Below are 25,595 nucleotides of genomic sequence, written 5' to 3' on the forward strand. Positions count from 1 at the left end.
CCGATTCATGTAGGCAGTCAATCGTTCGGCATTGAGAAGCGCGATTTCGCGTCAGGACAGATATTTCGTTGAATCCCTTGCACTAAAAGGGACTTGCATACCGTCCGCCCGGGTCAATTTAGTGCGAGAACCAAGTGCAAATTGAGGAGAAAGTGTGGAGATTAACAGCAAGTTTCCTCGGGAGCTCCTGCCGGTATGTATTCTGTTGGCTTTGGTAGCAGCTGGTGTCTGCGTTCAGGCATTTCATGAAGTGGGAAAGCTTCACTAGTTGAGTACCCAGGACATCCGCATAAATGAACCTCTCTTTGATTATTGAGAGAGTCATGTTCAGGCCACATCGCAAGTGTTTTCATCCCTTGTATGAAGAGGGCAAGGCACGCGCGCAGCCCTGACCGTCCAGTATCCTTTCTCTTGTCTTACCTGGGGATACTATGGTTTTTTGTTGCATCCGGAGCGCCATTAGTTCACTCAAAAGGCCACGTGGCATGTTGGGTGACAGCAGTAAGGGCGCCATTGTCGCCGCGTCCCCCCCCCCGCTGTGCAGATGCCGTAGTCGCACAAGAGGGGAAATAGTTCTTGCTTTAGTAGGTAGTGGCTTCACAGTCTGGAACCAGAACACCGAACCGTTTCGTTGGTAGTCACATAAGTGGTTTGCACCTCGTAGCTAGTCGTCTCGTCATTCCATAAAGAGCCTCCTTTTGTACCAGCACCGGATGCTGCAAGGAATGTGGCAACTATGCGGAAGAGAAGTGAAGGTACGGGTTTACACCGTCTACTGAAACATTTCGTTAACCGCTTCTTTTTCAGTGCACCTGGGGTAAGCTACATTCGGTAGTCGGTGTCAACAAGGGACCATCTCCTTACACAGGTCACTTCACACCTATAGACTTACTCGCGTTGTCAAACGTAAGGGTATTCTGCTCGGTCAGTGCGGAGTCATGAAAACGGTAATAAGCGAGTAACTGTGCAGTAGGAGAAACTTCCGTATTTGTTTCATGTTCTTTTCCAGGAACTCGTGAATTTCTGGCAGTCGATTTTGTTGAATTTGCTCTTCCATGTGAAGTCATTCAGCAATGACACGTGAAGTCATTAAAATAAGCAACGCCCGTGAAAAAACCTTTATGAAGAATGAAACAAGTAACGTTAGTAAATCCTTGAAAGTGTGCAGCGGCGGAATCGGGACATAATATGACTTCGACTCCTCGTGGCGGATGCCAATAGAAAAAAACAGCGTACTTTTGGGGGGTGGTTGCCGAAGCTCTGCCACCAAAAGTTTTCAGCAGACATCAACCACCATGAAAAGACCGTGATGATGTTAGAGACTCATGGTCTTTAATTTTAATGACAGCATGTGCACTCGGAACTTTCTGTCAAGTGGACATATCTTAGTGCTGTCATAATTCAACGCTGTGCTCAGAAGAGGCACACCCAAATTTCGCCGATGGTTTCAGAAAGCGTTTCACTGTTGTACATGGAAAATCTCACCGTTTCGCGATTCATGTAAAATATGCGTGGCTGTCTTTATTATTATTTTGGCTCGCGGGCGTCGTGCTTAGGCGAACCTCCGCGATGAGCGTTCCGGCTTGCGAACTGAAATTACCTGGTGGCGGGCGTTTGCGTGATATTTCGAATGTATCCGAGATTCGTCCAATAAGCGGTTCTCCGTCGCCACATCTCCTCTTCAGCCACAACTGTCTTCACCAAAAATGTATAGCTCCTTCGCCTGCAGTGTTCGAACACTTCAGCTGAAATTACAAGGAAGTGTGAGAGTTCCCCTGTAACTGCCTTCAAAACGCACACAGCCTTTGGATGCGTACAGTAGTCAAGCGTCACGGTGTGACCTGGATTAGTATCAAGCGAGAAGACCTGTCGCTAGTTTTCCCCCCCTCCCCCTTTTTGTTTTCTGCAACAAAGTGACGGAAGCATGCTGGCCAGGATCAAGGAACTAGGAGGCTGACTGACAAATTTTCAATTACGCCACAACACTCCTGTTCGTCACCCTTCCAGGCAACGTTGTGTATAGCTTGTATTATCGGTGTGGGGCAGCTTTAAAGCCTGTACTTCATTTTTGGGATCTCCGGAAGCCGCTTCTTGCGAACAGTTAAGTCACAAGCCACTTACGTGATTAGCAGTTAGAAGACGAGCGCGCTGCCGAAGATGGAAGGCTTCTCAAGTTGGATGGTACCTCTACGAGAAGGCGTGCCAACTACGAAGCTTCTCGGGGGGAAGTCCCCTCTTCTGAAAGCTGTACATTTTCTCGTAGCGGCGGTGTCTCTGGTTGCAACGCCGGGTACGTCTCATGGAGGTCTTCATGTTCATACAGTCGCTTCATTAGAAACGCTTCTCTGAGCGGTACAAGTAACTCTCCTCGGCACACGCTCCAGCGGGCAGTTTTCGTGTTCCGATATACAGAGGAGTTATTGCATGGGTTATGGTCCTGTACGCTGACTACGTGCGCAGAATCGCAATAGTCATTGTCATCACCTTGTGCTACTCATTGGCTCTGCCTAGCAACAACAACATCCAAGTACAAACCAACGATGTTGCAGCGGAAAGAGGCTGTGGACCTTTCTGTTCTCGTACTTCCAGGTGTTGTCTGCGGAGAACTGTTGACCGAGAAGTGCTTGCGCTCGTGTCTGACGTCATGTTCGGCGCATTCCGAGCCCCAGTGTAGTCTGAATTGTCTACGAAGTGTTGACGAGTGCGAGGAACGAGCCAGTGATTACATGCAGCATGCCATCATGCAGAAGACGGGATTTCGCTGGAACGAAGGGAAAAACTATCCCTCAAATACGTTAGATATTCTTCACGGCGATCTCACCTCTGGCGAACGCACGACAGAAAGCAGCGGTAGAAATTCGGACAAGGCGTATGTTTTGGATGTGAATACAGCGGCAGGTAAGGATTTTCTAATCATCCGAAAGGCGTTGTCTTTGTCACCCTAGTCATAGACACACAAACCGCTTGATCCACACACATCTCGCGTAAATGCGTGTTGTGTGTTTATCGGTACTGAAGTCATCCAATCGGTTGAAAGGTTTGTTCAGCCACTAGTTCACCATCAGCCACCTTGTTTGTAGTACGTCATCCGCCTAGATAGAACAAACCGACTGAGAATTGTTTTCAGACACGCTAATAAAGGTCATTCTCAACTCTCCAGTACCACGTTTCTGTTAGAAAAGACGGAATCAATTGGACGTCCTGTCCGTATCACCAATAAATGTTCGTCTCATGTGATGTTCTAAAAACCCGATATCTCAAGACGAGACCTAAAGAATCCCCCTTATGACAGACAAGAAGGTTCTGATGTTACCCCCGCAATTCCAATGATTGTGAACTGGTGTTGTTTGGAAAAATTGCTGCATTCTGTTCTGTGAAGTTAAACTTTGGTACCCGGCGTGCGGATGGACAACGTGAACAACCACTTGCCGCGAGGGTTGCTGCGCGCGTGCCACCACAAAGATAATGCTTCACCAATGGCCCCATATCTGAAATCCTCCGTTCTGAACTCCTCACGCTTTTCACGTCGGCCGTTTTGCAGACGTTGCGTGGGAACTGAAACGCCTGCACACGGACGAGAGCATGGCACAACATTCCAACCCAAATCACAGGAGAAAGACCATCCAACTAAGCGGCGCCGAGCAACGGTTCCTGACTACGTGGCGGCGACACGCAGGCGTCTCACGTGAAAGTAAACGACATTCCGATTCTCAGAGGCACTATTCAGGAACATATAGCAAAATGTAGAAACTAATCATGGTCTGTTGCTCACTTTGTCTAGATCTGGAGCAGAGGTCGACTCCGGACTACGTGACCTAATGTTGCAAGTCGCTTGTGTCTTCCATTGCGCAGGTTGTAAGGCAGATACGTAGTATCTGTGGAGGTTTACACGGGCGCATCCCTCGGCAATGATAAGAATAGAGAACATCACTTGGCTAAGCGACCTTCTGGGTCCATGCGTTTCTGTGTTTCGCAGCCGAGGAACGCTGGGAGCCAGCGGCGCATAACAGTTACGGGGGAGCGGGAGTATCGGTGGTCATGAATGGTAGCCGTTGCAGCTGGCAATGTCCGTTGACTTGTTCAATAAAATACCTTCCAGGATGCACAAACGACTGCCTCGAGTCTCGCAGGTGGTGCCTAAAATACGCCGACGTCAGTGAAACCTCCGCAAGCACCGATGCTGACGATCTGGACAACTGCATTGAGAGTTTTCCCATGTGCACTGGACAGCGTAAGGATGACACGACAGGGCCTTTTCGGCACCTCGACGATCTCGGGACGCCGTCGAAAAGATTTCTTGCTGGGAAACACGTCAGGCTACCGCCTTCCTCGGCGGGGGCATTCGTTTTCCGCAGAACACTGGAGTCTGTCAGCCGACGCGATCAACAATCCACTGAAGGGTTCGGCGAATCAGAGAATTATGACGGTAAGAAAGCGCCATCCGGTCCAGACTTCTCTGAGTATGTCCTAATGTTGATTCCTGGTCTTCAATAGCGAGGATCAACATCCCAGAGAAGGCATTCAATAAGCCTAATAGTACGTTGTTGGAGGTCAGAGGCAAAGAATATAGTGATTTTCACAGCGTAGCTTCTCGTCAGCCACTGCATTATCACCCTCGGAAGTAATTCAGTTACTAGCGCAACGTTCTGGCAAATGACAGTGTTGCTTCCGTCGGAACGAATGAATGCTGTGCCTGTGCATACGGTTTGTCACCTGGATGATGGTGTCAGTTTTTTACAATTAGAGACTTTTAGTATGTGGTAGAATTTAGGCTAAGAGCATGCGCCTCACCGCAAGGGCTATTTCCAGGGAGATGCTTGCCCACCTCCTCAAAGAGCAGATCATTCCCAGTAACAGCCTACAGCTTCTATGTGAGTGCATAACGGGAAGTGCTCAAGAAATGCGAATCAACGTACTAGTGAGAGTAGTCGATGACCACAAGAGCATTCATAGTGGCACTGACGTAATCTACGCTGTACTCCTGGTGGCAACTCAAAGTTTCAGTCAAGCTGCATGTTAGCAGCGAAACGTTTGATTTCGTTATACTTCATTCTGGAGTGAAGCTTGTGCGTATATGCTACGTTTAGAGACTGAACTGGTAGATAGTGTTTCACACGTGGTGGTCGGCGAACCGAAGGCGGCACCTGAGGCCACTTCCGTGGAGATTTCGAAGACTCCAGATGAGGGTGGTAGATTCCGAGGAGGCAGCCGTCAAAAGCTTCGGGCGTGCCGTATTATATCCGATGCGAGCACTGACTGCGACGGTAACGCCGAAGATGGCACCTCATATTCTCCAGTAGCTGTTGGCGACAGTCTGAAGGACGGGGAGAATATCAGATTGCAAAAACGGTCTAGCGCGCTGAGGAAATGATGCTATCTCGGATCCACTTGAGAATGATAGCAAGAGCGTCATTAGTTAGCTCTCTTCTGCTGAGGCTTCTTACAAGCTGTGAAATACAGTGTGGGTCCCCAAAATGGCAAAAACCGCCGCTGAAGTTTATTCTCTGTAGTAGAGAAAAACAGTGACATTCTGGTGTTTCGCGAGAACACTGCCACTGGGTTAGTGCTAACTATGCAATGACGATCGCAGTGGTTTTGACAATTAGCTGACGCCAAAGTATAAACAAAAAAACGTTCATTTAAAAGAAGAAAGCTAGTTGTGATGGTGATTTTGACGGCTGTGAGAGTGATCAGTGGCAGTAGCATCGTAGGCTGCTCCATTTCGAAACCCGTTTTTGAGTGCTCTTGTAAAAATGCGACCATGATAAATCTCTATGGAGACATGGCCAGTATCTTCGTGTAAATTGGGCCACCTTTTTCATGTGATTCACTCGCGAGGCGATTATCGATTCCTGACAGTTCGGAACTGATTTCAGTGCGCTCCCAGACAGCCAAAACGTTGCACAGATACAAGTGTCACCCTCATTGTGACACGCGACACATCGCTGGATCGGCACTGTTATACGAGCAGGAGAGTTCGTTGTGTCTACAGCAGCGGAACAGGGTTCTGTTCGCATACGGAATAGCATCCATTTACGGATGCACAAGTGAGAACTTAGCGCCACATGATGCAAGCAAACGCGTTGAGCTATCTCTAGATTTTCCTTACCATTATGCATTCATTATAGTGACACTACTTACACTGTGTCAGTGCTCCTCGTTGTTTGGTCCTGTGGTACAGCGCTCTTGATCATCGAGTGTAAACAGCGCCCCGCCTGCACGTCGGTGCTGTTGCTTGTCTCGGATTGTGCAACGAAAGCTTGCTACTGATCTGCAGACAGCTTTGAGTCAGATACCAAGCTATAAGTGGATCACATTAGTTAAACAAACAGCCTACGTGCGTTGGAGTGAGTCCGAGGCACCGAACAATTACCTATCAGTTTCCTCCTTACTTCGCTGTAGCGCATCACGTGTGCCGCTGATTTCATTGGATCCGCAACACTTCTGTAACATTACATGCAACGGGAGAGCGATACACCTGACACAAACGCCTGCGGACGCACACATTTTCTCGCAGCAAAAGATTTTCGTTTCTTCACTAGCATGACTTTCTGAGTCCTCTTCACTGGTTCGGTCCGATCCGCTACGCTTTGTTTACTCGATAATGCCATCCTGTTCCTTCCTAGATACGAGATCGTTCGAGTGACTCAACCACGGTGAAATCTGCCACCCTGGTGACATTTATTGTTGCGTTGCCTTACTACGGAGTTGTTCAAAGAATGGAATAGAGAAGTTCGCAAAAAGTAAGCCTAAGCGCCTATGGCTAGAAGCACCGATGCCACCATTTGGCCACGGACGCACGAGTTGCACTTCCGCGCTCCGCGGGACTAACAAAGTTCGGTTAATGCGTTGAACCTGTTACGAAACGGCCGCGCCCCATGATGCCTCGCATGTGGAGGGAAAACGCATCTTACGTGACTTCACCTCCAGATTCTCTACTTATGTTGCGTGACTAGGGCGACTAGTGAGGAAACCTCTATTATCGTCTATCCTAAGGAAAAACACGATACTACCAATGCGCGCATAACCCATCACATTTGCCACTATAAACAAGGTTGCAAAAACCAACAGAAAAAAGTCGTTGTACTAGAACATTCCTTCCTTCCTCATGAAACTGCATAGACAGCGTTTTGAAGTTGGACGTTCACCTCTTCAGTGAGCGTGCTTCTCAAACTGGACTGATCAAGTATAGCTATGCGGGCACATCTCTCCCTCAGGCGGAAACGTTTTACGTACGTATCCGATAGGCACGCAAAATATTCCGAAAACGCATACCGAACCTGACAGTGCCTCTTGCCGTTCATCGTCTGCCTAAATGGACTCAACGTGTGAAGTATGGAACCGGAAAAACACAGGTGATTCACTGGCTCGCGGCTCTACCTCGAATATGGTTGACCCCCGGTCCGTACCGTTCCTAAACCTTCACAACCACACTATCACAACTGCGCCACTACCAATGCACCTTCCAATGAACCGGAATTCACATTCCACATCTAGAGTGTCAGCAGATGTTCCACTCGCCCCTTCGCTAAAGGAAACCTGCCCAATAACCAATAAACAGCACCAACTGCAGTGCCTAGATGTGCTAGCTGGTCATTTTCTACCTCTAATACCGCCTGTCTACGATCCTGCCAGCGTTTCTGGTTCTGCAGGTAAGAGAAAAACCTCTTCCGGAAACCGTACTCACCCTGGAAAACCGTTTCCCCGCATACGTACTAGAGCAGAAGTTGCATTTCTTGTCTCATCGTAGACGTATCACATTGAATTCCCGTGCCCCTCACGTCTAAAAAGCTCTTCTATTGCAAGGAGCTTCACGGGCCATCGATCCAGTGTTGGAATGAGGATACACTGTGAAACATTGAAACGCCCTTCACGTCTACAGTGACTTACGATCCTACTGCTGTGCCCCTGCACAGAAGAACCACCAGGCATTCTCACCTCTCCCTCAGGCCGCGGCACTGCAGCGGGGCCGCCACTGCATGATGCTCCTGCGCGGTTCGTTTGTCTTTATTAGCGCGTTTAACGCCTTCGTTACCAAAAACTGGAGCGGGAATTTCAACTTTCCAACTGAACGGCCCCTCTACACCGGCCGTGCGATACGTGGCGCACACACTCTGTGTTGCCACGCCGTGTTCTCACGCAGCTACAGCGCTCAGTGCAATTCCCAGCTCGTCTATGACGCGCCTGCGTAGCGCTCGTTCTTCGCGTCCCTCAGCATAATATTCGCAGACTGCGAATGCAGCACGTCGGCATCAGCATTCCGAAATGGATCACTTTCCATTCAATGTGGCCCTCTTATTCCTTCTTAAACCCTTGATAAGGGTGTCGCACTTCGTCAAAGTAAACTGAGTAAGGCAGCAGCTTCCAAGAATACTGTGTACCCACTGCACCGCATTTGTCCGTCACCAATGAAGAAACGCATGAGTTGGCGACATATCTTCGGATGCGCGTGGTAGCCGCCTCCCCGAACAGAAATTCGGTGGCTTGCCGCTTTGTGCACACCGGTCGATATAGGTGAACGACAAAGGACTACTGTGATCAGGGCCCGGAACAGATCTAACCCAATTACATGCGAGTTCGCTCGAAGATGATGGGGAGGCACCGGTTGAGGCCAAAAACAGGCCTCCTGTCGCAGGCAATGTCGATGACCCTTCGAGCGCGCACATCACGCTCATCAAATCCGACCACTGGTCTTCGGTTACTCCAACAGTTGCCAGCTGGCCGATACTACGCAGCTCGAGGAGGTTTGTCAGCTGAATCAAAAGTAGGACACAGAGGAGACAGACACACGAAGCCCTCGATGGCGCCAACTGTGGCTCTGGGTGGTGGACCTTAATCCTTGGAACAAAAGTAATTTCCCGTGTGCCGCTCAAGACGATGCTTTCTGCTAACTGCTCCACATCAGATATTTGCTTCAACTTATTCAGTGATCGTTTTCTCTGGCGTCACTCCATCACTACCGTGTGGGTTATCTTCTACCGAGAGCACCGGAAAGTGAACGTCTTGAGTCATAACACCGCTGCACACAGCTTCGGATCTACCGAACACGATAGTAGTACGCACTTGTCAACACCCCTCAAGAAATGCTTAGAGGTACGGCTTAGAGTTACAGCCAAAAGCTGCCGTCTGTGTCTGCACCTGCTGCACACACCCCACTCCTTTTGCGCTAGGAGGTCGACCCACTTCTCGAGAGGCGCACTGAATGCGAGTCCACTGCTTTGGAGTGTGCTTCCAGATGTTCTCCCATAGAGCTTTGATGGCCTGTTCCAGTAAATCGATCAGCTCATTGGGCGTTCTATTTGTGGCATCCTGGAATGGCAGTCCATCATTTAAATTCCCACCAGATTGCTGTGGAGAAACCTCCGACTGGCAACCCTCTCCCTCTAAGAGTTCCGTCCGTTCGTCGTCGACGATCACCTGATTATCATGTTCTGTATTTGCTTCCGCACCGCCGACCGCGTACGATGCTGACGGCTGTGGTATGCAGCCTCTGGATAAAAGCTTCCATTCACGGTTTCGTGTCTTTCCAACTGCTACTGTCTCCCGTATTTCCTCTTTCGGGGTATCTCTTCTCTCTCCATCATTTTTCAGTTCCTCGTCGATCACAGGCTCCATGATCACGCTCACAACCGCGCCACTTTCTGTTACCCCTCTCACAGAAACGTCGGCTCCCACCACATCCGTTACTTCTCCGTCGCCTGTGCGTCCATTTCCAGCGCTTGACACACTATGGTGTGAGCTACGGTCGGGGCTGGGTAATTCCGGCTCTGCTCCCGATTCGCTTGGGGAGCGTGTTGTGGCGCTCATGCAACAGGGCTGGTCTCGGCTTGTGTCACTCTGTGTTGTGAATGCAACCAGGTCACCAGACTGAAAATCCTGAGATGGTGACGATGGAGACGAAAGAGGAGACGAGGCAGTAGATGATTCCAAAGAAGCAAACGGGATACCGCCTGCCACGCCGCCCTCCTCTGCCGGCGACCCTGAAGCTACCTCTGATGGCGGCGCGTGAGCGGTACCTTGAGGGCACTCGCTTTCGGACACCACCTGGCCTTCAGGGGGAATCGCTGAGGTCGGCGGCATGACCGGCGTGGGATCCAGTGCCCTTTCACTGCGCGACGAGGACTGCGGACCGAAGTGCAACAGGAGCTGTGCGGACATCATCTGGTCGTTGTCTGCCACGCTCTCTTCTACCGGCACTCCAGCCTGTTCCACATCACAGTCAATCTGCCTTTCTGTCACGTCTCTATCTACTTCGCCACAGTGGACCTCCGTTAATCGTCCCATTGGTTTTACATCAGGCTGAACTGTTCTACCCTCCTGCACGCCGTCGAAATTATCGAGGGAGAACCCTCTAGTATCTTTTCGAGTGTCATGCCCACACAACTCGAAAGCAGCAGTCAGTAGCTGCACTGGAGACATGCGCGAAGCCAAAGAAGCGGCCGCCTCGGGAGCAATCCCACCAAGCATCAGGCGCGGAGCCCCTCTCGGAGGTGTCAGTTCTTGAGCCTGTCTCTCGCGCCCACGAATGGGTGTGTTATCAAACTGAGACGCCAACGCTGGGCGAAGACTTGTCCACCTGCTACCCGAGAAGGAACGATGCTGAGAGCCTGTTAGCCGTGCGGTTACAGCCTCCAGCCCGCTCTCCCTTGTCTTCGACCTTCGGTTTCCACCTGTCATGCTCAGGTTGCAGGAAGGCTTATCTCCTTCCAGAGTCCGCAACGCATCGAACAGTGCCTTACATGCAAAGGCGTTATCATCCTCAGAGGCTCCTGCTTCGCCCGAGCAGTCGGGACGTGCTCGCACCTCATGCTGTGGGTTACTTCCAACCAAGTTGCTTACACTGTGAGCAGCCGGCTCTCCTAACTTCCGTGACACTTCCGGCAAATCGCTTTCACCATTATTCGTGAGGGATCGGCAAATCTGCAAGCCGCGTTGTTGCAGCTCACGGTGCTGTCGCTGCGCTGCAGCAACCGCCTGACGCAACAATGAACCTGCATTGTCACCGGAGACCGCCGCATTGTGGCCAACTGCTGTAGTCGTTGCGTCTTCCAAGGTCACGCCGGATAATGGCGCCTGTACACAGAATTGCATGAACCCAATTTCTCCGGATCTGCCCTCCGGACCATCCGCAAAACGCGTGATCGGCATGAGGGTGTCCCGTGAACGGCTCCTGAGCTGAGCAAATGCTGCGTTTCATGTCTGCATACTATACTACATTATGTGGACTTAATACTTCATACGAGACTTCTCATGAAGAGGCAAGCACCGTGTACAGGAGCCATGCTCTTGTGTGTGGCGGACGTATGCACGCTAAAGTTTACCTTCTTTTTCTCGATCCTCGCCACGATTGTAACGCAAGGCAGCGGAGGAACTGCAGACAACGTATTTCAAAAAGCAACAACTGTTCGAACAAAATGCATCTTTAACAGCACACTCATGTTGTTCCTCGCTCAGAAATTCGAACGATCCCCAGTACGGCATTCTAAAACGTATGTCTCCAAGAGGCTGATACACTGAAGCCAGGGACTGACTGAATCTGGTTCAATAAAACATGGGAGTAATGAGCCAGCATGGAGGTGTTGGTACAATCCGACGACTAGAACTCCTAATATTGTCTGGCCGCTTATCCCGGGATGATCCAATCTGCAGTAACCGGGCTCGACAAACTCTTCAGCCTGTGTGCCAGTTACGTGGATACTCACTGTCGATGCCCGTCGTGAACGGTAGTTTATACTGTTTCGGTTGTCTTGCCTCAGCAAGGCCATGGATGTATGGGCAGTAGTACGTGTCGCACACATCTTCTCGGTACTTCTCGCAGATGATCATCTGAAAGGAGCAGAGCATCAACAGATTTCATAAGCCACGTGCTTCGACACCGCCATCTACTTGCGCTGACATTGGAATAGGCTTGTACTCATGAAATACGTGGCAGCGAACAAGTACCCGATGTTATCCTTTCACTCACGTAAGTGGTAAGTCACAGCACTTCCCTTAAGCCGACGTTACCCTTCGAACAACGCCTACATATTTCGCGTGTCCTGTAACCCGCCGCCCTCTGTGAGACTTCTGGTGCCCCCTACGAATGAATACAGAATGGACCAATCTGCTGTCATACAGTTTCTTTTCTCACCTTGTAGAACAGTGGGTGATACAGGATCTCCTCTGTAGAATGGGCAAACGGGCATTCTCCTCCGCGAGGACACGTATTTACAATTATTTCCTCCTTCCATTCATTGAAACAACAACATGCATCTCCTCCTCCCTTTCCTGACCCACTTCCTCCCCGCCGCCGCCCATTGCCCTTTGTATGCGGGATTTGCTGCCCCGAAGCACCACCTCCTGCCTGGCGTCGAATGCAACGCGGCCTGCCGCAGCCGCCTCCATGGGTTGGACGCTCTGTCGGATCGGCTTGCTTAGTGGTAACGTGTGGACAGAGGACGTGGATATATCGTATGAATGATCTGTCCGAAAGATAAATGGGGCATCTGCGGCTCCAGTACTGGTTGTGAGAATATTGACAGCGCCTGCGGGAAACAACGGCACACAAGTACGAGTACGTACCTCCGACTGCACCCGTGTTCGTCGGGGATTGAAAAGTGAAGGCGTGTGGGTGGGCTAAATGCAGAAGAGAACCGATAGGTTTGGTTAGACATAGTCTATGATTTGCTTCGCTATAGACATCGGCAACTGAAAGCTCCCCCACGGTGAACGCCATTTTGTAGCGGGGCGACAGTTGGCAGCTAATACCGCCCCTGGACACGCGTTGCTAGTGAATGAAACGAATAAATAGCTTACGTGATTCCAAATTCGCATGCGCCACTGACGAGCCTCCGGCACTTCTTAGTGCGGAAACGACACAGATCCTCTTCACTAAGCAGCGACCCGCACGCCATATTTCCTTTACAGCCTCCCGACTGAGGGAGATTGTCAGCTAAACACGCAATAACAGCAGTTGAAAAATGCAGACATCAACTCGATCTTGTGAACGTTTGTCGTATTGAGTGTCTTCGTTGGACACAGGACCTCAACCTCAAGAAATCACAGCGCTCCAGGTCACGCGACATCCCAGCGCAGGCACGTGACCCGTTACCGGTCAAGTGCTTGCTGAGCTGTCGCTTCCTAAGTACTGATTTTAAAATTGCAGGGTGGTTAATGGCGGTACGAATTCTGGTCTCGATATGCGTTCTGCTTTGTCTTGCTGGTTGTACTCGCTGCTTCAAGCAAGTCTTCACGAGTTTTTGGAGTCGGCAGGCGCTGCACGGTACGTCCTTGCTGGGGCTGCAGACGATCAGAGGGCGTATTCGTTACCCAAGAAAAAAAACGCCTCCTAGTTCTCACCGATACGTATATGGAACTGTAGTAATCTTGCGCATTACTCTTTTGCGTCAGGTGGTAGCTCGGAAGGCTGGCATTGTGTCCTGTGCCAGGAAAGGAGATCCCGGGCGTCGACGGCGGGCAACACCGCTCACGAGGACGGCTGGAGCTGCAAATGATTCATGTATTTCTGGTTAGTGCGGAAAATGCAACCGAGGAGTGCAAAAAGCAAAGCGGCCTCGGTACATGTAGCCAGGCAGTATATGACCAGATGAAAGCGTATCCGAACCTGTCATCCAATTCTCCCCCCGCCTGCAACGTCCCTCCAGCGGAGGAGCTCACTGTTGCTTGAAGGGACACACACCCGGTACGACATACCGGCCACCTTAGACTGTGGTCCCGTTGATCGTCATTCGACACCACTGAACTCGAATTAGCTCTATGGGGACAATTTTCACTTCTCTCCAGGTAAACCTTCGTTCCCAACGACAATCCAATAGAAAACAGGGACTCTGTGCAGCCACCACACTCTCGTGCTACTTACCGTCGTGACGGCTCGGATACCGCCGCCAAGTCACTAGCAGAACATGAGGGGCCGTTGCATCAGCGGCCTGCCATTGACGGCAGTTCGTCAGGTCCCCCGGGGTGGGTGTCTCTGCTCTCACAGCTGGGGGGCGCGAACCACCAATGGCGCAAAAAGCGGCTACGGATACCGAAGCTAATTGCAATAATAGGGTGCAGGAGCAACACCTATCAAGAACTCTAGCAACAAATTATATGGATCTGTCAGGCGAGTGGAGGGCAAAAGAGACCACCGCGGATGCTGTGCGCACAGGTGTCCACCCCAGCAGTGGCATGGCGTGACCATGGCGGCAATCGACACGGACGCCCCCTCTACTGTTGTGGCGTCAGGCGGAGCAGGGGGCCGGACACCTAAGAGCCTAAGAGCGGAATACGCTGCAAGAACGGTGAAATCCAGAAAATCAAAAGACACAAACTCCGCCGCATCCGGTCAACTGCAGTCGCCTAGAATACCACGGAAATGCTATCTGCGCTGAAGTTCTTTACGGTCATTGGCACCGACCGGGTCCAGACGCGAAGCACCGAGGAAGTACGCCGAACGTTTCCACATACCGTTCCAGTCCGGAAATTCCACACGCAAAATATCATTTATGAGGGCCACAGACAGACAAATGTCGAGCAAAACATGAGGGAAACCGCCTGAATGTGGTGAAGGGATAGCTAACGCTCGTCACGTTTCGGTGCCTGCGTTGGTGTCCCTAGAGGAGAACGCCGCCAACCAACCTGATGACGACGCCGCCTGCCGTTCGTGAACAGCTTCCCGGAGAGGCCTGCAGCATGGGCTACGGATAGAATGTGTCGGGTGGAAATCCTCCCGGGCATTGCACTGGGTCTGGACGGCTGGTGCAACCTCCCACTCTCTCTCCGTTTGCTTCCGTGTCATTGCGTGGCACTGGAGCAGCATTCGTCGGCGTCGTTAGCTGGTTGAACCCGCTAGAGCCTAATGGCTAATGAAGTTGACCTGGCTCGCTCGTCAGCTATTGCGGCACCGCGCTGGCGTGATGTGCTGGAATGTTGCGCTCCTTTCTGGGATAGAGAGCGAGCAGGGGGTGTGCATCATGCTTACCACAACCTCCACTTGCCTGTCGGCCGATCTGCAACGCGACCATCCTCAGCCACGAATCCAGCCAGTTGCATGCCATTAACTGACCGGCTCACTGAAGCCAGGCACCTAAAAGAATTGCAGATGGCTGGTAGCCGGTGTATTGTTGATGCGCAGCGGCAGTGCTATAGAGATGAGTCACTGGTGCCGCATTTCTCAGCTTCGTCCGTGATGTTGGGGAGATACTGCGATTACAGTGTATGGCGGCGGCCATTGATCCACGGGCAGCTGAAGCAGCGAGAGTTAACCCCTGGCGTAGAGCAACGGTGTCTACAGGAAAACAGCATCGTAAGCTGGACGCCAACCACTCGCCAGCATTAGCCCCAAACCAAAGATAGGTGGGAGCAGTAACAGCTTTGTTGACAGTGGAATTCGCCAAGAAAAATACCGCTGAACTTCAATGGACCCGCTCATCAATCAAGGTTGTCACCTACTGAAGCCCGCACCACCCGTGAGGAAAACCTGAAGATGGCACCCCTCAGGCTGTTTCAGTCACCCAAAAAACTGTGAACTGGAAGGACCTGTGCAACACTGACCTGGTAAATTAGTGTCAGTGCTCCAACGGCTTACAGAAACAGTGGAAAAGCTCAGATAGTCGCTGCGTTGGTCGTTCCTTTCCTTGTTGATCGGAAGTCGGTCTGAGTAGCATCAGAAGCAGAAGCCTGCAAAAAGTCCATTCTACCCGACAGAGCACGTTAGTTTTCCAATAAAACGTTGTTAGCACGCCTTAAAAAGGGATCGTCGCTGATAGCATTTCTCTGAAATATGTGTTTCAATGTAAAGCACTGGCTTTAACGTGTTTCTTACACAGTGCCGTAGGGCGCATGTTGTTTGACCTGCAACACGATGGAACCGCATGTCGTTGAATAGTTCTGCGGCCACCTGACCCGGCGTCGGGAAGTATCTCATTCCTCTATAGTCGAAGCCGAAAAAAAGTGCGTCGTCTGTGCGAGCCCCGAAGTAACCACGTTCGGTGGAAAGCTCCTTCGATTTCTCTACCTTAGAGCAGCGCCGCTCACTATCGAATGCGGCCACGGCTTTGGAGTAGAGATACGTATCAAATCACACTCCCCATATCGGTGTGGCGAACTATTGGTGCGTACTGGTTGCAGCGAAACGCAAGAAAATAAGCAAATCTCACACGGGCTGTTTCCGTGCTGCAACGCTTTTTAGAGCTGGGCGAACAGGCGTGGGACGATCTACAAGAGTGGTTGCCACAGTCGAACAGGTGGTATGACAACAGCGATGTTAATGAGAGGGGATCCATACCATGATGACGGGAGTTGTGGTTTTTTCATATATTATGAAGCAACGCACCATCAGAAGGCGAGATGTTTGTATTACCTCTCGCTTTTACCAGCTACAAGCGAAGGCACAACAGGACTGAAGGATATACACCGCTGCGGCACCAATGAACTAGGATGTTCAGTCACCCATTAATACTATCACTGACCGCCACCTAGTATATGCAGCAAAAGAGGGGAAAATTAGCTGGTCTGACCACCGAACCAGCGATGCTTAAGTTACCCAATTTGGCGTGCCTGGCAGTGAGTTCGGTCGTCACTTTCTCAATTTTTGCATACTCTCCTCAGAATCCCACTTCTCTCTCGTCTAGAGTCTACTGATGATAGTGTTTTCACTACTGCGGTCGCTGAGCCATCGGTAACAACAGATACATCGCATTTCCATCACTTTTTCTGCCTTCCGGTACGGGCAAGCGCCCACGGGGTAATACCCGCGGTGCTCGGCTGAGAAAAGCGCTGCCGATGAAAGATACACCAGCTAACGAGTAACACGTGCACACAGAGTTCTGGTCATACACGTACAGCACGTTTTGTTGTGTAGCGTAGCACGTACTATATAGATTACTGTTATCACTCGTATTAACAGCGAGAGAAAACTACTACTCAGATGCTAGTCTGATCAGTACCATCGTACTGGGAGTAATCATCTCGGAGACGTCACCCCTGTCTTCGGCGGCCACCCGAGGAGACAGGGCGCCACACCGCAGTGGTCCAGCTTTGCCCGGCTTCGCGGGGGCTCGCGGCTGGGGCAACATTCCGGCACCACATGCCCTGCTCCGACATGAGCGGTGCTACCGCAAAAAGTGGGGTGTGTGGTATTTGGGCAGGAACCTGCTCGAAAAAAAATGATAATGTTGTTGCCCCGAACAATGCGCTCGTTGTGAACGAGCACAGGGAATGCTTGCCGCCAACAATCGCTCGAGGTATTGTCTGGAGGAAGCATCCCAAGCCTCTGTGTAGCAAACGCTCCGCCAGAGTTTTTCGTCGCTTGATGATGCTTAATATATGCGATGCATGCTCCAGCTTTGAGCTTTCGCGAGACTCTGATTTCGGACTTCTCTCTGTCGACGGCAAGCCCCGTGTTGGCTGTCGCCGTCGCGCAACCCGTAGGGGGCGATCCCGCACGTGCGCACCGAGAGTGAGCGGAGGCACAATCCAAGTATTGTTACGTTTCCGTGGCAATGAAGGATTCCAATGTTGAGAATCATCAGCGGTTGGGCACGCCGCTCCGAAAGTGCCGCACTCGGCTCCTTTCAGCATTCGCCGTTCTCATCGCCCTCGCCTGTTTCGCGCGGTTGAGCCACCAGACGGGGATCGGCACCCCGATCGCCCCTGCTAGGAAGGATGACACGGTGGCTGATCAAGCAAATGTACCACAGAACTCCCGTAGTGAGAAGGATCGCAGTCCCACCCAGAAGGTTGATCCTGCAATGAGAACTGGAAACGTGGAAGCTGGGGCAGTATTAGAGGTCAACAAACAGCAATCCGTGGCACGTGACACAGAAGAAAAAACGTCGCCAGCTAGGCCACTTCACAGTGAGTTTGCTGGTCTCGTTCCACACCAAGCACATGATCCAAAAGTATCGAAGCATGCGACGAAGAGGAAGCATCGTGGTGGGCGTATTGCAGAAGCTGTTCATGAGAAAGAAATACAGCTTTCACCGTCTCTTGCTACAGCGCCGAAGGCCGCGACTTCTAGACAGATCGGAGGAGTAACCAACAAAAAAGGTGATAACGTCATTGGTGAGAAGAAACCTGTGGGAAATCAGGCAGACGAGGATGCCAAAGTTACGGCGGAAATTGGGCTCCTCAGAACCGAACCATCAGAACCGGATGCGTCGTCGTCGTCGGAAGGTTTTGGAGAGTCAGATGCGTCTTCGATGACTTATGACGACTCGTGGCTCAAGTGGATGTACGGAGATGCAGAGGAAGAGCACTTAAACGAGACGTCAACTGCTGACGAATTTGTTAACGACATGCATGAAAACAGTGACCAGGTAAAAGAGGGTAGTGACAGTGGTCAAGAGCCTTCGAGTGCGACTCTAGGCGCAACATCACAAGACATCACTGGAGATCTGCAAAACGCTCTCCAGAATGAGAGTGACGTGGCAAATGCTGCGAGGGACGCAACAGAGTCTGCCATTCGTGGATCGGCTCAGATAGATGAGGATGGAGAAGAGGAGCCGAAGACTGTAGAACGTGAGATTGGCTCACCGCTTCCCGACTGGCGTACTCCGGCCCTGTCTCAGACCGCGGACCGAGGCGTTAGCGGGGCCAATAAAAGCAGTGGTGCACGTGACTCTTCTGCTCGAGCGGGCATCAAGGAAAGCGGACAAGGGGAGGGCAAAGGCGATGCGGATGCTCGTCAACGGGAAGAGCCAACGGGTCATGACTCTGCTTCACGTGTCCGTTTGGTCCCGGCAAGTATGAGCATGGCGCGTGCGTGGTGGGCAGTGAGCGAGAATGAAGCGACCTCGTCTACATTCCTCATCGATGCATCTTCAACGTCTCTGGTATTCCGCAACCAAACGTTCCCCCTGGAGGCGGGCAGCGTCTCAGAGAACCACGATGTGCGAAACTTTGGAACTGTTCGCTCCGCAAACGTTGTCGCGTACCGGCACCAGATGGCGTGCGGTGAGTTTCAGACAACCCTGCACCTTATAAATGAGATGCCGTCCATGTACAGCGTTGTCTGTACACTCGCCCACCTCAGTGCACTCGCTGAGGAAGCCGCTGCGGGACTGCATGTGCCCGTTCAATCGGCTGCAGTCCGCGCCCTGGCGAAAGTGAGCCGGTTAGCCAATGCGAGGAAACACGCGATTGAAGTGGCTCTCGCCATGCGGAAACATGTTGCCGATGCGGCATCGCGTCAGGATTCTGTCAACCTTGGGCTTTTACTCAACAGCGTCATGATGGAACAACCTCATCTCCGACCTGTCGGCACCGCTCTCATGATGATGCGTGAGTAAAAGGCGGGAAAGCTGGAGGGGAGGCTTCAGTATCGATCTAAAAACATCTCGATCGTTTGTTATGTCGTCAAGCCACGTCCGTGAGTGCATTTTGATTGAATAGTGTCACTGCCTCTGACTATGCTGGAAACTGTGGAAGTCGTAAGCAACTCAGCACTGGTTACACCCCGTGTCTGCACTGAGGGCTGGGACGAGATAAAGCCGTAGGAAATTGAGTATACGACAAGTTCGCTATTCTCTTGAAAGCAGGAAGAAGTGGCGCCCAATCCTTACGCAGACTGCAGAAGTTAGCGTATTGTGGTTCGTGTTTCCGTTGTTCAGTACTCTTTTGTGGTCCAACCCGTTCAGCACGCTTTGCCCCACGCAACGGAGGAAGAGTTACGTACCTGGCTGCCTGCTAGTCAACGATGCCGTTCGCGATGTCTGCACTTCCGTCATTTCCCCGAATTCCTATGAAGACTCGTATTCGATGCTCCGTCGCCTTCCGTATCCTGCCGCGCGACATTTCTTTCTATGTTATCCATTCTGTTTTCCCTCTTTTCGCCATCTCTGTAGATCGCTGGCGACGTTCCGCGGAGTCAGCCGATTTACGACATGCCATGGTTGACAAGCGTAGAGTCTTATGGATGATAGCACCCTGTGCTGCAGTCTCATTTTACATTTTACGGATGATTCTCATGGCTATTTGCATCCGCGCCATTTCCGTTTGAATCTGCCGACTGTCGTTTCCCTGTCTCATGCGTGTCGGACTTTCGGACTGCTACGCTTGTTCTCGTAATAAGTGGGAAAAGGGTCTCACCCCAAAGTGTATGATGTGAGATTGACGCTTATACTTTACGGGGCACAGAGTAGTGCTGTGTCGCGTGCAAGTAGGCGTCGGAACGGTTTTTAACGCTAGACATGTTCAGCCTTTGTTTTTAGCGGATGATCCGGCTTCGGTCTGCCATTCCCGGCATGTTTTGTGCGGCTCTCAGCCTTTAATCACACTGTGTCCATCGTCCTTGCTTCCTTTATCCGTGTGCATGCGTTCTTTCGCAGTGATGGAATGCCGAGCCAGTTTGCCGTATTTTCTGCGGGAGCAGAACGGCTACCCAGTCACACGTCCGGAAACTGTCCCCCAACCTCCTCACTTGCGTCATATGGATGCAACTGACGCCAGGATTCGCATTCCTGTGGATGCGCCCACTGTTTTCCCCATCACGATTGTGCCACCATCTGGAGCTGGAGCGCACGCGTCAACAGAGAACGAGCCCTGGCGTCAGCCAATGTACAAGGTTTTCTCCAGGTTGTGGTTCTTTGTTATGCACGCCTATCGCATCGGTGAACGATTTGACGACGTCTACAAAACGAAGCACGTGGACAAAATCTTCCCGTCGCCTTGGCGGGTCACGTATGTTGGCGTCGCTCTCTGGACTGAGTGGTGTAAGCCTTCAAGAGCTAAACCGCGGTAGCCATTCCGTGGAGATAAGCGTTCTAGGAACCACAATTGATTCTGGCCGAAATAGTGCATGAAGTCGGGATCTCGAAATGTGTACATGCTCTCTAGAATGCGGACCCCCTGTGCTGGACTAAACTTTGGGTGTCCCATCAGCAATGACAGTGGAGGCATGGCTCTTTCGTGTGGAGTGATGGTGAGGTTCGCTGTTCTGTTTGCTTTGATGTGATAGTGCTTCATTCCCTGTCATATTCACATTTGCTGTGTTGCTATGCCCTGCCGCCGTGCCTAACGCTTTGTGCAACGGTCTCCAGAATATGTGACGCGGTCCAGAACAGCGTCTATCTGTGTGTTTTTACTGCCCGTTGTTTTATTCATCGATCATTCAGTTGTAGACTGAGATTCCTGGAGCTACAGTGCATAAGGGGGTTAGACAAAAACACGAACGGCGGGTAGCCTGTTGTCATGCCATGACCTGCGAACATGTGGCAGTCGAGTCTGGTCCTTTCTTTCCTCAGTTCCCTTTCATGATGCCAATAACCGGATCTCTCCCGGAGGCCAGGAGGCGCTGGAGAAGTACAAGCTCAGGACAGTCTTGAAGCGCGTCCCGTACAGCCTTAAGAAACAGCTGTATGTCGAAGAAACCCCGGAGACCCCTGCGCGTGTCAAAGGTGTTCTCCGACCGTTCACGGTCGACAAATGTGATCGCGATTCAACCTATGCATCGACGGAAGCGTCTCCATTTGTGGTGTTGTTGGAGAAGCGCCCGGATGCTGCAGGAACTGGGGAACAAAAGAAAGCAGGAGATGAACAGACGCTGAAGATGCATGACGCAGACGCTGTGTGGGTCATCAAAGGCACGGACGGTGTTAAGGTAGGTCCTGCACGATACCGGTGCCGTGGGGGTCCAAGTGCAGGCATTGTTGTAAGACGAATGAGGGCTGCCATTCCTTATTCGACGCAGAGACCACTGCTCGGGGTTGAGGGAAGAACCGAGGTCTCGCGGAAAAAGACATCACGTATCTTGGTTGTGCATCAAAGGAGTTTAGTCTTTGCGTCAACTTCCCCGCAGGTGTGACAGGGCGTACAGCTATCGGCCGTATACTTATGGGTAGATGATCGCGGCAACCCCTTCTGATGTTTGTGTATTTGTAACGTACATATACGGGTTGCAGAACTGGTACTCTTCCGCCTTTTTTGTGTTGGATACGGCACGAACCGTGAACAGTGGCCGTTGTGGCGTGTACACCGGATACACTCAGGCGCTTTTTGAAGGCGACCAATGCCTCTTGCGGCCCGTGGCCTATCAAAGTCTGTCAGCCTTTAATGGTGTCTTTTTCTTCTTTCATAGCGCGGGTAGTTTGTCGGTGTAAACGTGTCTGTGCAGGTAGCCGATCCTCTTTTGCATAGCATTTTATAGTGATGAATGTCTTCCTGTGTTGTTTCTTCTGGCTGCTGTTTTCCGCAGCCATGGGTCGTGAATGCGCTGCTGCAAGTGGTCAAGGACCCGACTTTTTCGGAAGAGGGACTCGTTCACCAAGGTTTCTCAAGTTTCTTCCACCACGGTCTCCGTCGCCCTCTCACACGTTTTGCGTCAAAGGTAGCCAAAGCGGCCCGTGAACGAACTCGAGAGGACCCGTACTCCGTTGTGGTGACCGGCCACTCTCTTGGAGGCGCGCTGACGCTTCTTTCTGTCTGGTTCCTCGCCAGGACTCTGAAGCCTTACGTCGACGCGGGTGTAGTCGTCATCTATGGCGTCGTGTACGGCTCTCCAACGGTAGGTATTTACAGTCTGCAGGAAGACTCAAGAAGAGCGGAAATCATGGCGTGACAGAAAACGATATGGTTTTTCAACGATGCACGGTGTTTCGATTGCGCCGTGGTGGACCCACGCGACTTCGACATATTAACCAGTTCTCGTATACACGCATTTTGTGGAGTGCACCCGCTGGTCCTCGATTCCCTTAAGTACTGGTCATACACGCGTTCAGAGTTTCTTCCTGTCAAAGATAAAAACCGAAAGCGCAATGCCATCTTTGCCGGAAGCTCTGGACATACCAGAAATTCCTTTGGGCTAAGGGTTTCGTTTACGACGTGTTCAACTGGCTTCAAAGAGTGGAACTCGCCCTCGCTAATAGGGATCAATGCGTTTTAGTAGGTTATGTTTCGTGTCTGAGTCAGAAGGCCAGTGGCAGAACACGCGCCTTCCGGTTCCGGTTTTCTCTTTTTCCCTGTCAGATTGGAGACGCCGTTGCTTTACAAGAGCTAAATTCATGCGGCGCCAAAATTTTCCGCGTACGTATCGACCTGGATCCGGTCCCGATGATGGGACAGACTGCAGGTGTCACCAAGCTCTACAAAGACGACAAAGACGACATTGTGGTAAGCTTTTCAGTAGTGTCCACGCGGGAGTGTGCCAGTACAGACTGGCACCGAATGGGCAAGAGATGGCCGAGAACGACAGGGGAAAGACTGTACGTGTCACACGTATATAGGTGAAAATAGTCAGAGCTGATCGCGAGTGCAGCGCGTGCGGCTTGCCAGTGTTTGCACGTCACATTGTACGCGAGCCTCATGCTGGCCCGTTTTTGCTTCTAGGTAGTCGTGTGTGTGGAGTCACTGTGCTCCTCTGCTCACCTTGAGCTGGTGCGGTCACAACCACGAGCAGACATGGGTACCGTGGAGCTCTCTTGAGGGACAGTATGGACGGCGTGTGTACAGGCCGGAAACTGCTCTTCGTATTGAGGCTAGTCTTCCCATCTTGTCATTTGTGCGTAGGTGGCTTCTGCTTGATTGTGGTTTCACGTTCGGATTCATCAGTGTGGTTGTCCTTCTGTTCCCTGCTACTGCGTGTCGTTCTGCAAGAGGCTAGCGCTGTTACTGCCATACACGCTATATCGAATTATCTTCGGCACCATCAGCGACGTAGGGTCGTTGTGTTCGGACGACGCACCAGAGCAGGGGCAGCCTGCTGGACCTGAGAGATGTGAACCTGTCTCTGGCGAGCCTGTTTGTTGTGTTCAGCTTCGCACGAACGACCTCGCAAACGTGACATTGTGGAACCCAGATGGGTCGTTGCTGTACAGCGGCCTTGTGTGGCTTCTGGACGCGGTGCAACCGTTTCGCAGGAGAAAGAAACTTCTTCGATTGTTCGCCCGGCATTTTGCTCTCCCGCAATTCGTCCACACGTACAATAACCCAATGTACACCCACTTGCATCTCTTACCGTGTATCTTCACCATCCTCACCGGCATGTATGAGGAATATGCGTGGAGTAGCTACTGCGCGGCACCGCTTCTCAGACGGTACCCGCTCTTCCCTTCCGTCTTGTCAGCAGGTAGGCAGTGGCGCCAGAGACAGACGCGCTAAGGAGGCTGAACGCACTTGCCAAAACACGGAGTGATCCCGGTGTTCGGGAAAATGTGATGTAGCGGTCTGCAGCTCAGGTGCAACTGTCGGGGCGCGGCTTGTCCGGCCATCGCCCGTCTGAATGTCTGCTACTTCTGTGTCCATGCACAGCGTGATATGTAGTACTCAGAGTAGATATGGGTGTTCGTGTGTCACGCGTTACAACATACAAGATTTAGGGCTAGTGTCATGGCCTTATCTGGAGAAAGCCGACGTGGTCAAATGGGAAACGAAGAAACAGGCTCGCACGGCTACTAGCAATAAGTGCAAATGGACACACACACACGAGGAGGCTTCGTGAGCTGTTGAGTATGTCCTCCAGAGCTGACGACAGATCGTCATTTGGTGGCGACTGTGCCAGATTGTGCTGCCCTGTTTTTTGCAGAGTTAGAGGAAGAAATGAAGCGTGTCCATGAGCAAGAACTTCCTGGTGTCCTCAAACGGCTCGAGTCAAGACTGAAGAATGAATCTTGGGCTCGGAAGACACAGAAGCTCTTTCAGGCCGGGTTAGGGTTTTTCAGCAGAAAAATCCAGTGAGGAAATGCTGCGTCCTGCAGTCATTGTGAAGACCGCTACGGACGACTCAAAACGTCTGCGTCAAGCCGAAGTAACAAAGTCGGTCTGAAGACTCTGTAAAGACAGGGATTCTCCGACATCTCCCCAACTACATAGATGCCCGTTCGGCGAGACGTCAAATCCATCGAGGAATGACTCGATGCGTAGCGTCTTCTGGTATTAACAGCGAACGTTGCTTCGTTTTTGGACCATGCTAGACAGCTGCACACAAGAGGGGATGTCGACAAAAAAGAATGGCACGAATGCCAGGATGGCGATCTGCGTGTCTCCCCAGTGCAGCGATGCATCCTCATCAGACGTGAAGTCAAAAATGCACGGTGACAGTGGAACCGGAGACAGCCAAGGAGTATCCTGTGTTTTTCGTCTTCGAGAAACCCCGTTTAAGCGCGCTGGTGTTCGGGACAGCGTCGATGTCGAGTCTGAATCTCAGCGGAGTGCAGGAAAGACGGTGTGTCGTGAGATGTTCCGTCGGTTGCCTTTGCGTGGCAAAAAAGCCTCTAGGGCCGCTACACCTTGTTGTTTCGTTTGCGCCTGCATTTCGTCTGGGGCAGTCGTGAAGACGGCGAGCCGGGCGACAGCAGGCGCGAAGCGACACAAGGTGGCAACGCAAGTTCGCAGCGCAGCGTGATCTTCAGTGTCTTGGAATTTCGTTACGTGCTGTAGTCTACGTCAAGAAAAGAGCAGTTTCGGGACGTGCACTGGCCGTCCCAGAGCCGCCACAGAGAACGTTTGGTTCCCTTGAGGAGATGCGGGCGCCGAACCACTCGGCTGGAATGTCTCTGCCCGGAGCAGAGATGCTGTTCGAAGAATGAGTGCCGTACGCGATAGAAGAGGAACTGTCTTGGTCGACAGCCCGAGTTGTTTAAGAGTGAGAAGGCACAAAGGTATCTGTCATTCAAACGCTC

The 25,595-nt window shown here is 51.6% G+C and overlaps 3 protein-coding genes across 3 annotated transcripts; 2 read left to right on the plus strand and 1 right to left on the minus strand.

Moving 5' to 3' along the window:
- Window positions 1-3,484: 3,484 nt before the first annotated feature.
- TGME49_269315 (hypothetical protein) lies at window positions 3,485-5,371 on the plus strand (the record flags this gene model as incomplete). The annotated part of the gene is made up of 3 exons (XM_018781541.1): window positions 3,485-3,691; window positions 3,977-4,426; window positions 5,088-5,371. The coding sequence occupies exons 1-3, from the start codon at window positions 3,583-3,585 to the stop codon at window positions 5,369-5,371; spliced, it is 843 nt and encodes a 280-aa protein (XP_018636577.1). The 5' UTR covers window positions 3,485-3,582.
- Window positions 5,372-8,402: 3,031 nt separating this feature from the next.
- On the minus strand, window positions 8,403-12,893 carry TGME49_269310 (hypothetical protein; the record flags this gene model as incomplete). Its single annotated transcript, XM_018781540.1, has 6 exons — window positions 8,403-8,753; window positions 9,184-11,073; window positions 11,322-11,371; window positions 11,703-11,826; window positions 12,131-12,524; window positions 12,796-12,893. The coding sequence occupies 6 exons, from the start codon at window positions 12,891-12,893 to the stop codon at window positions 8,403-8,405; spliced, it is 2,907 nt and encodes a 968-aa protein (XP_018636576.1).
- A 4,590-nt stretch (window positions 12,894-17,483) lies between these two features.
- On the plus strand, window positions 17,484-24,651 carry TGME49_269300 (lipase; the record flags this gene model as incomplete). Its single annotated transcript, XM_018781539.1, has 7 exons — window positions 17,484-19,263; window positions 20,310-20,693; window positions 21,225-21,580; window positions 22,175-22,483; window positions 22,945-23,088; window positions 23,731-24,043; window positions 24,500-24,651. 7 exons carry the CDS (start codon window positions 17,484-17,486, stop codon window positions 24,649-24,651), a joined length of 3,438 nt encoding a protein of 1,145 aa, XP_018636575.1.
- Window positions 24,652-25,595: the final 944 nt, after the last annotated feature.

Source organism: Toxoplasma gondii, chromosome VIII (genome assembly GCF_000006565.2).
Source record: "Toxoplasma gondii ME49 chromosome VIII, whole genome shotgun sequence".
Taxonomy (NCBI): Eukaryota; Apicomplexa; class Conoidasida; order Eucoccidiorida; family Sarcocystidae; genus Toxoplasma; species Toxoplasma gondii.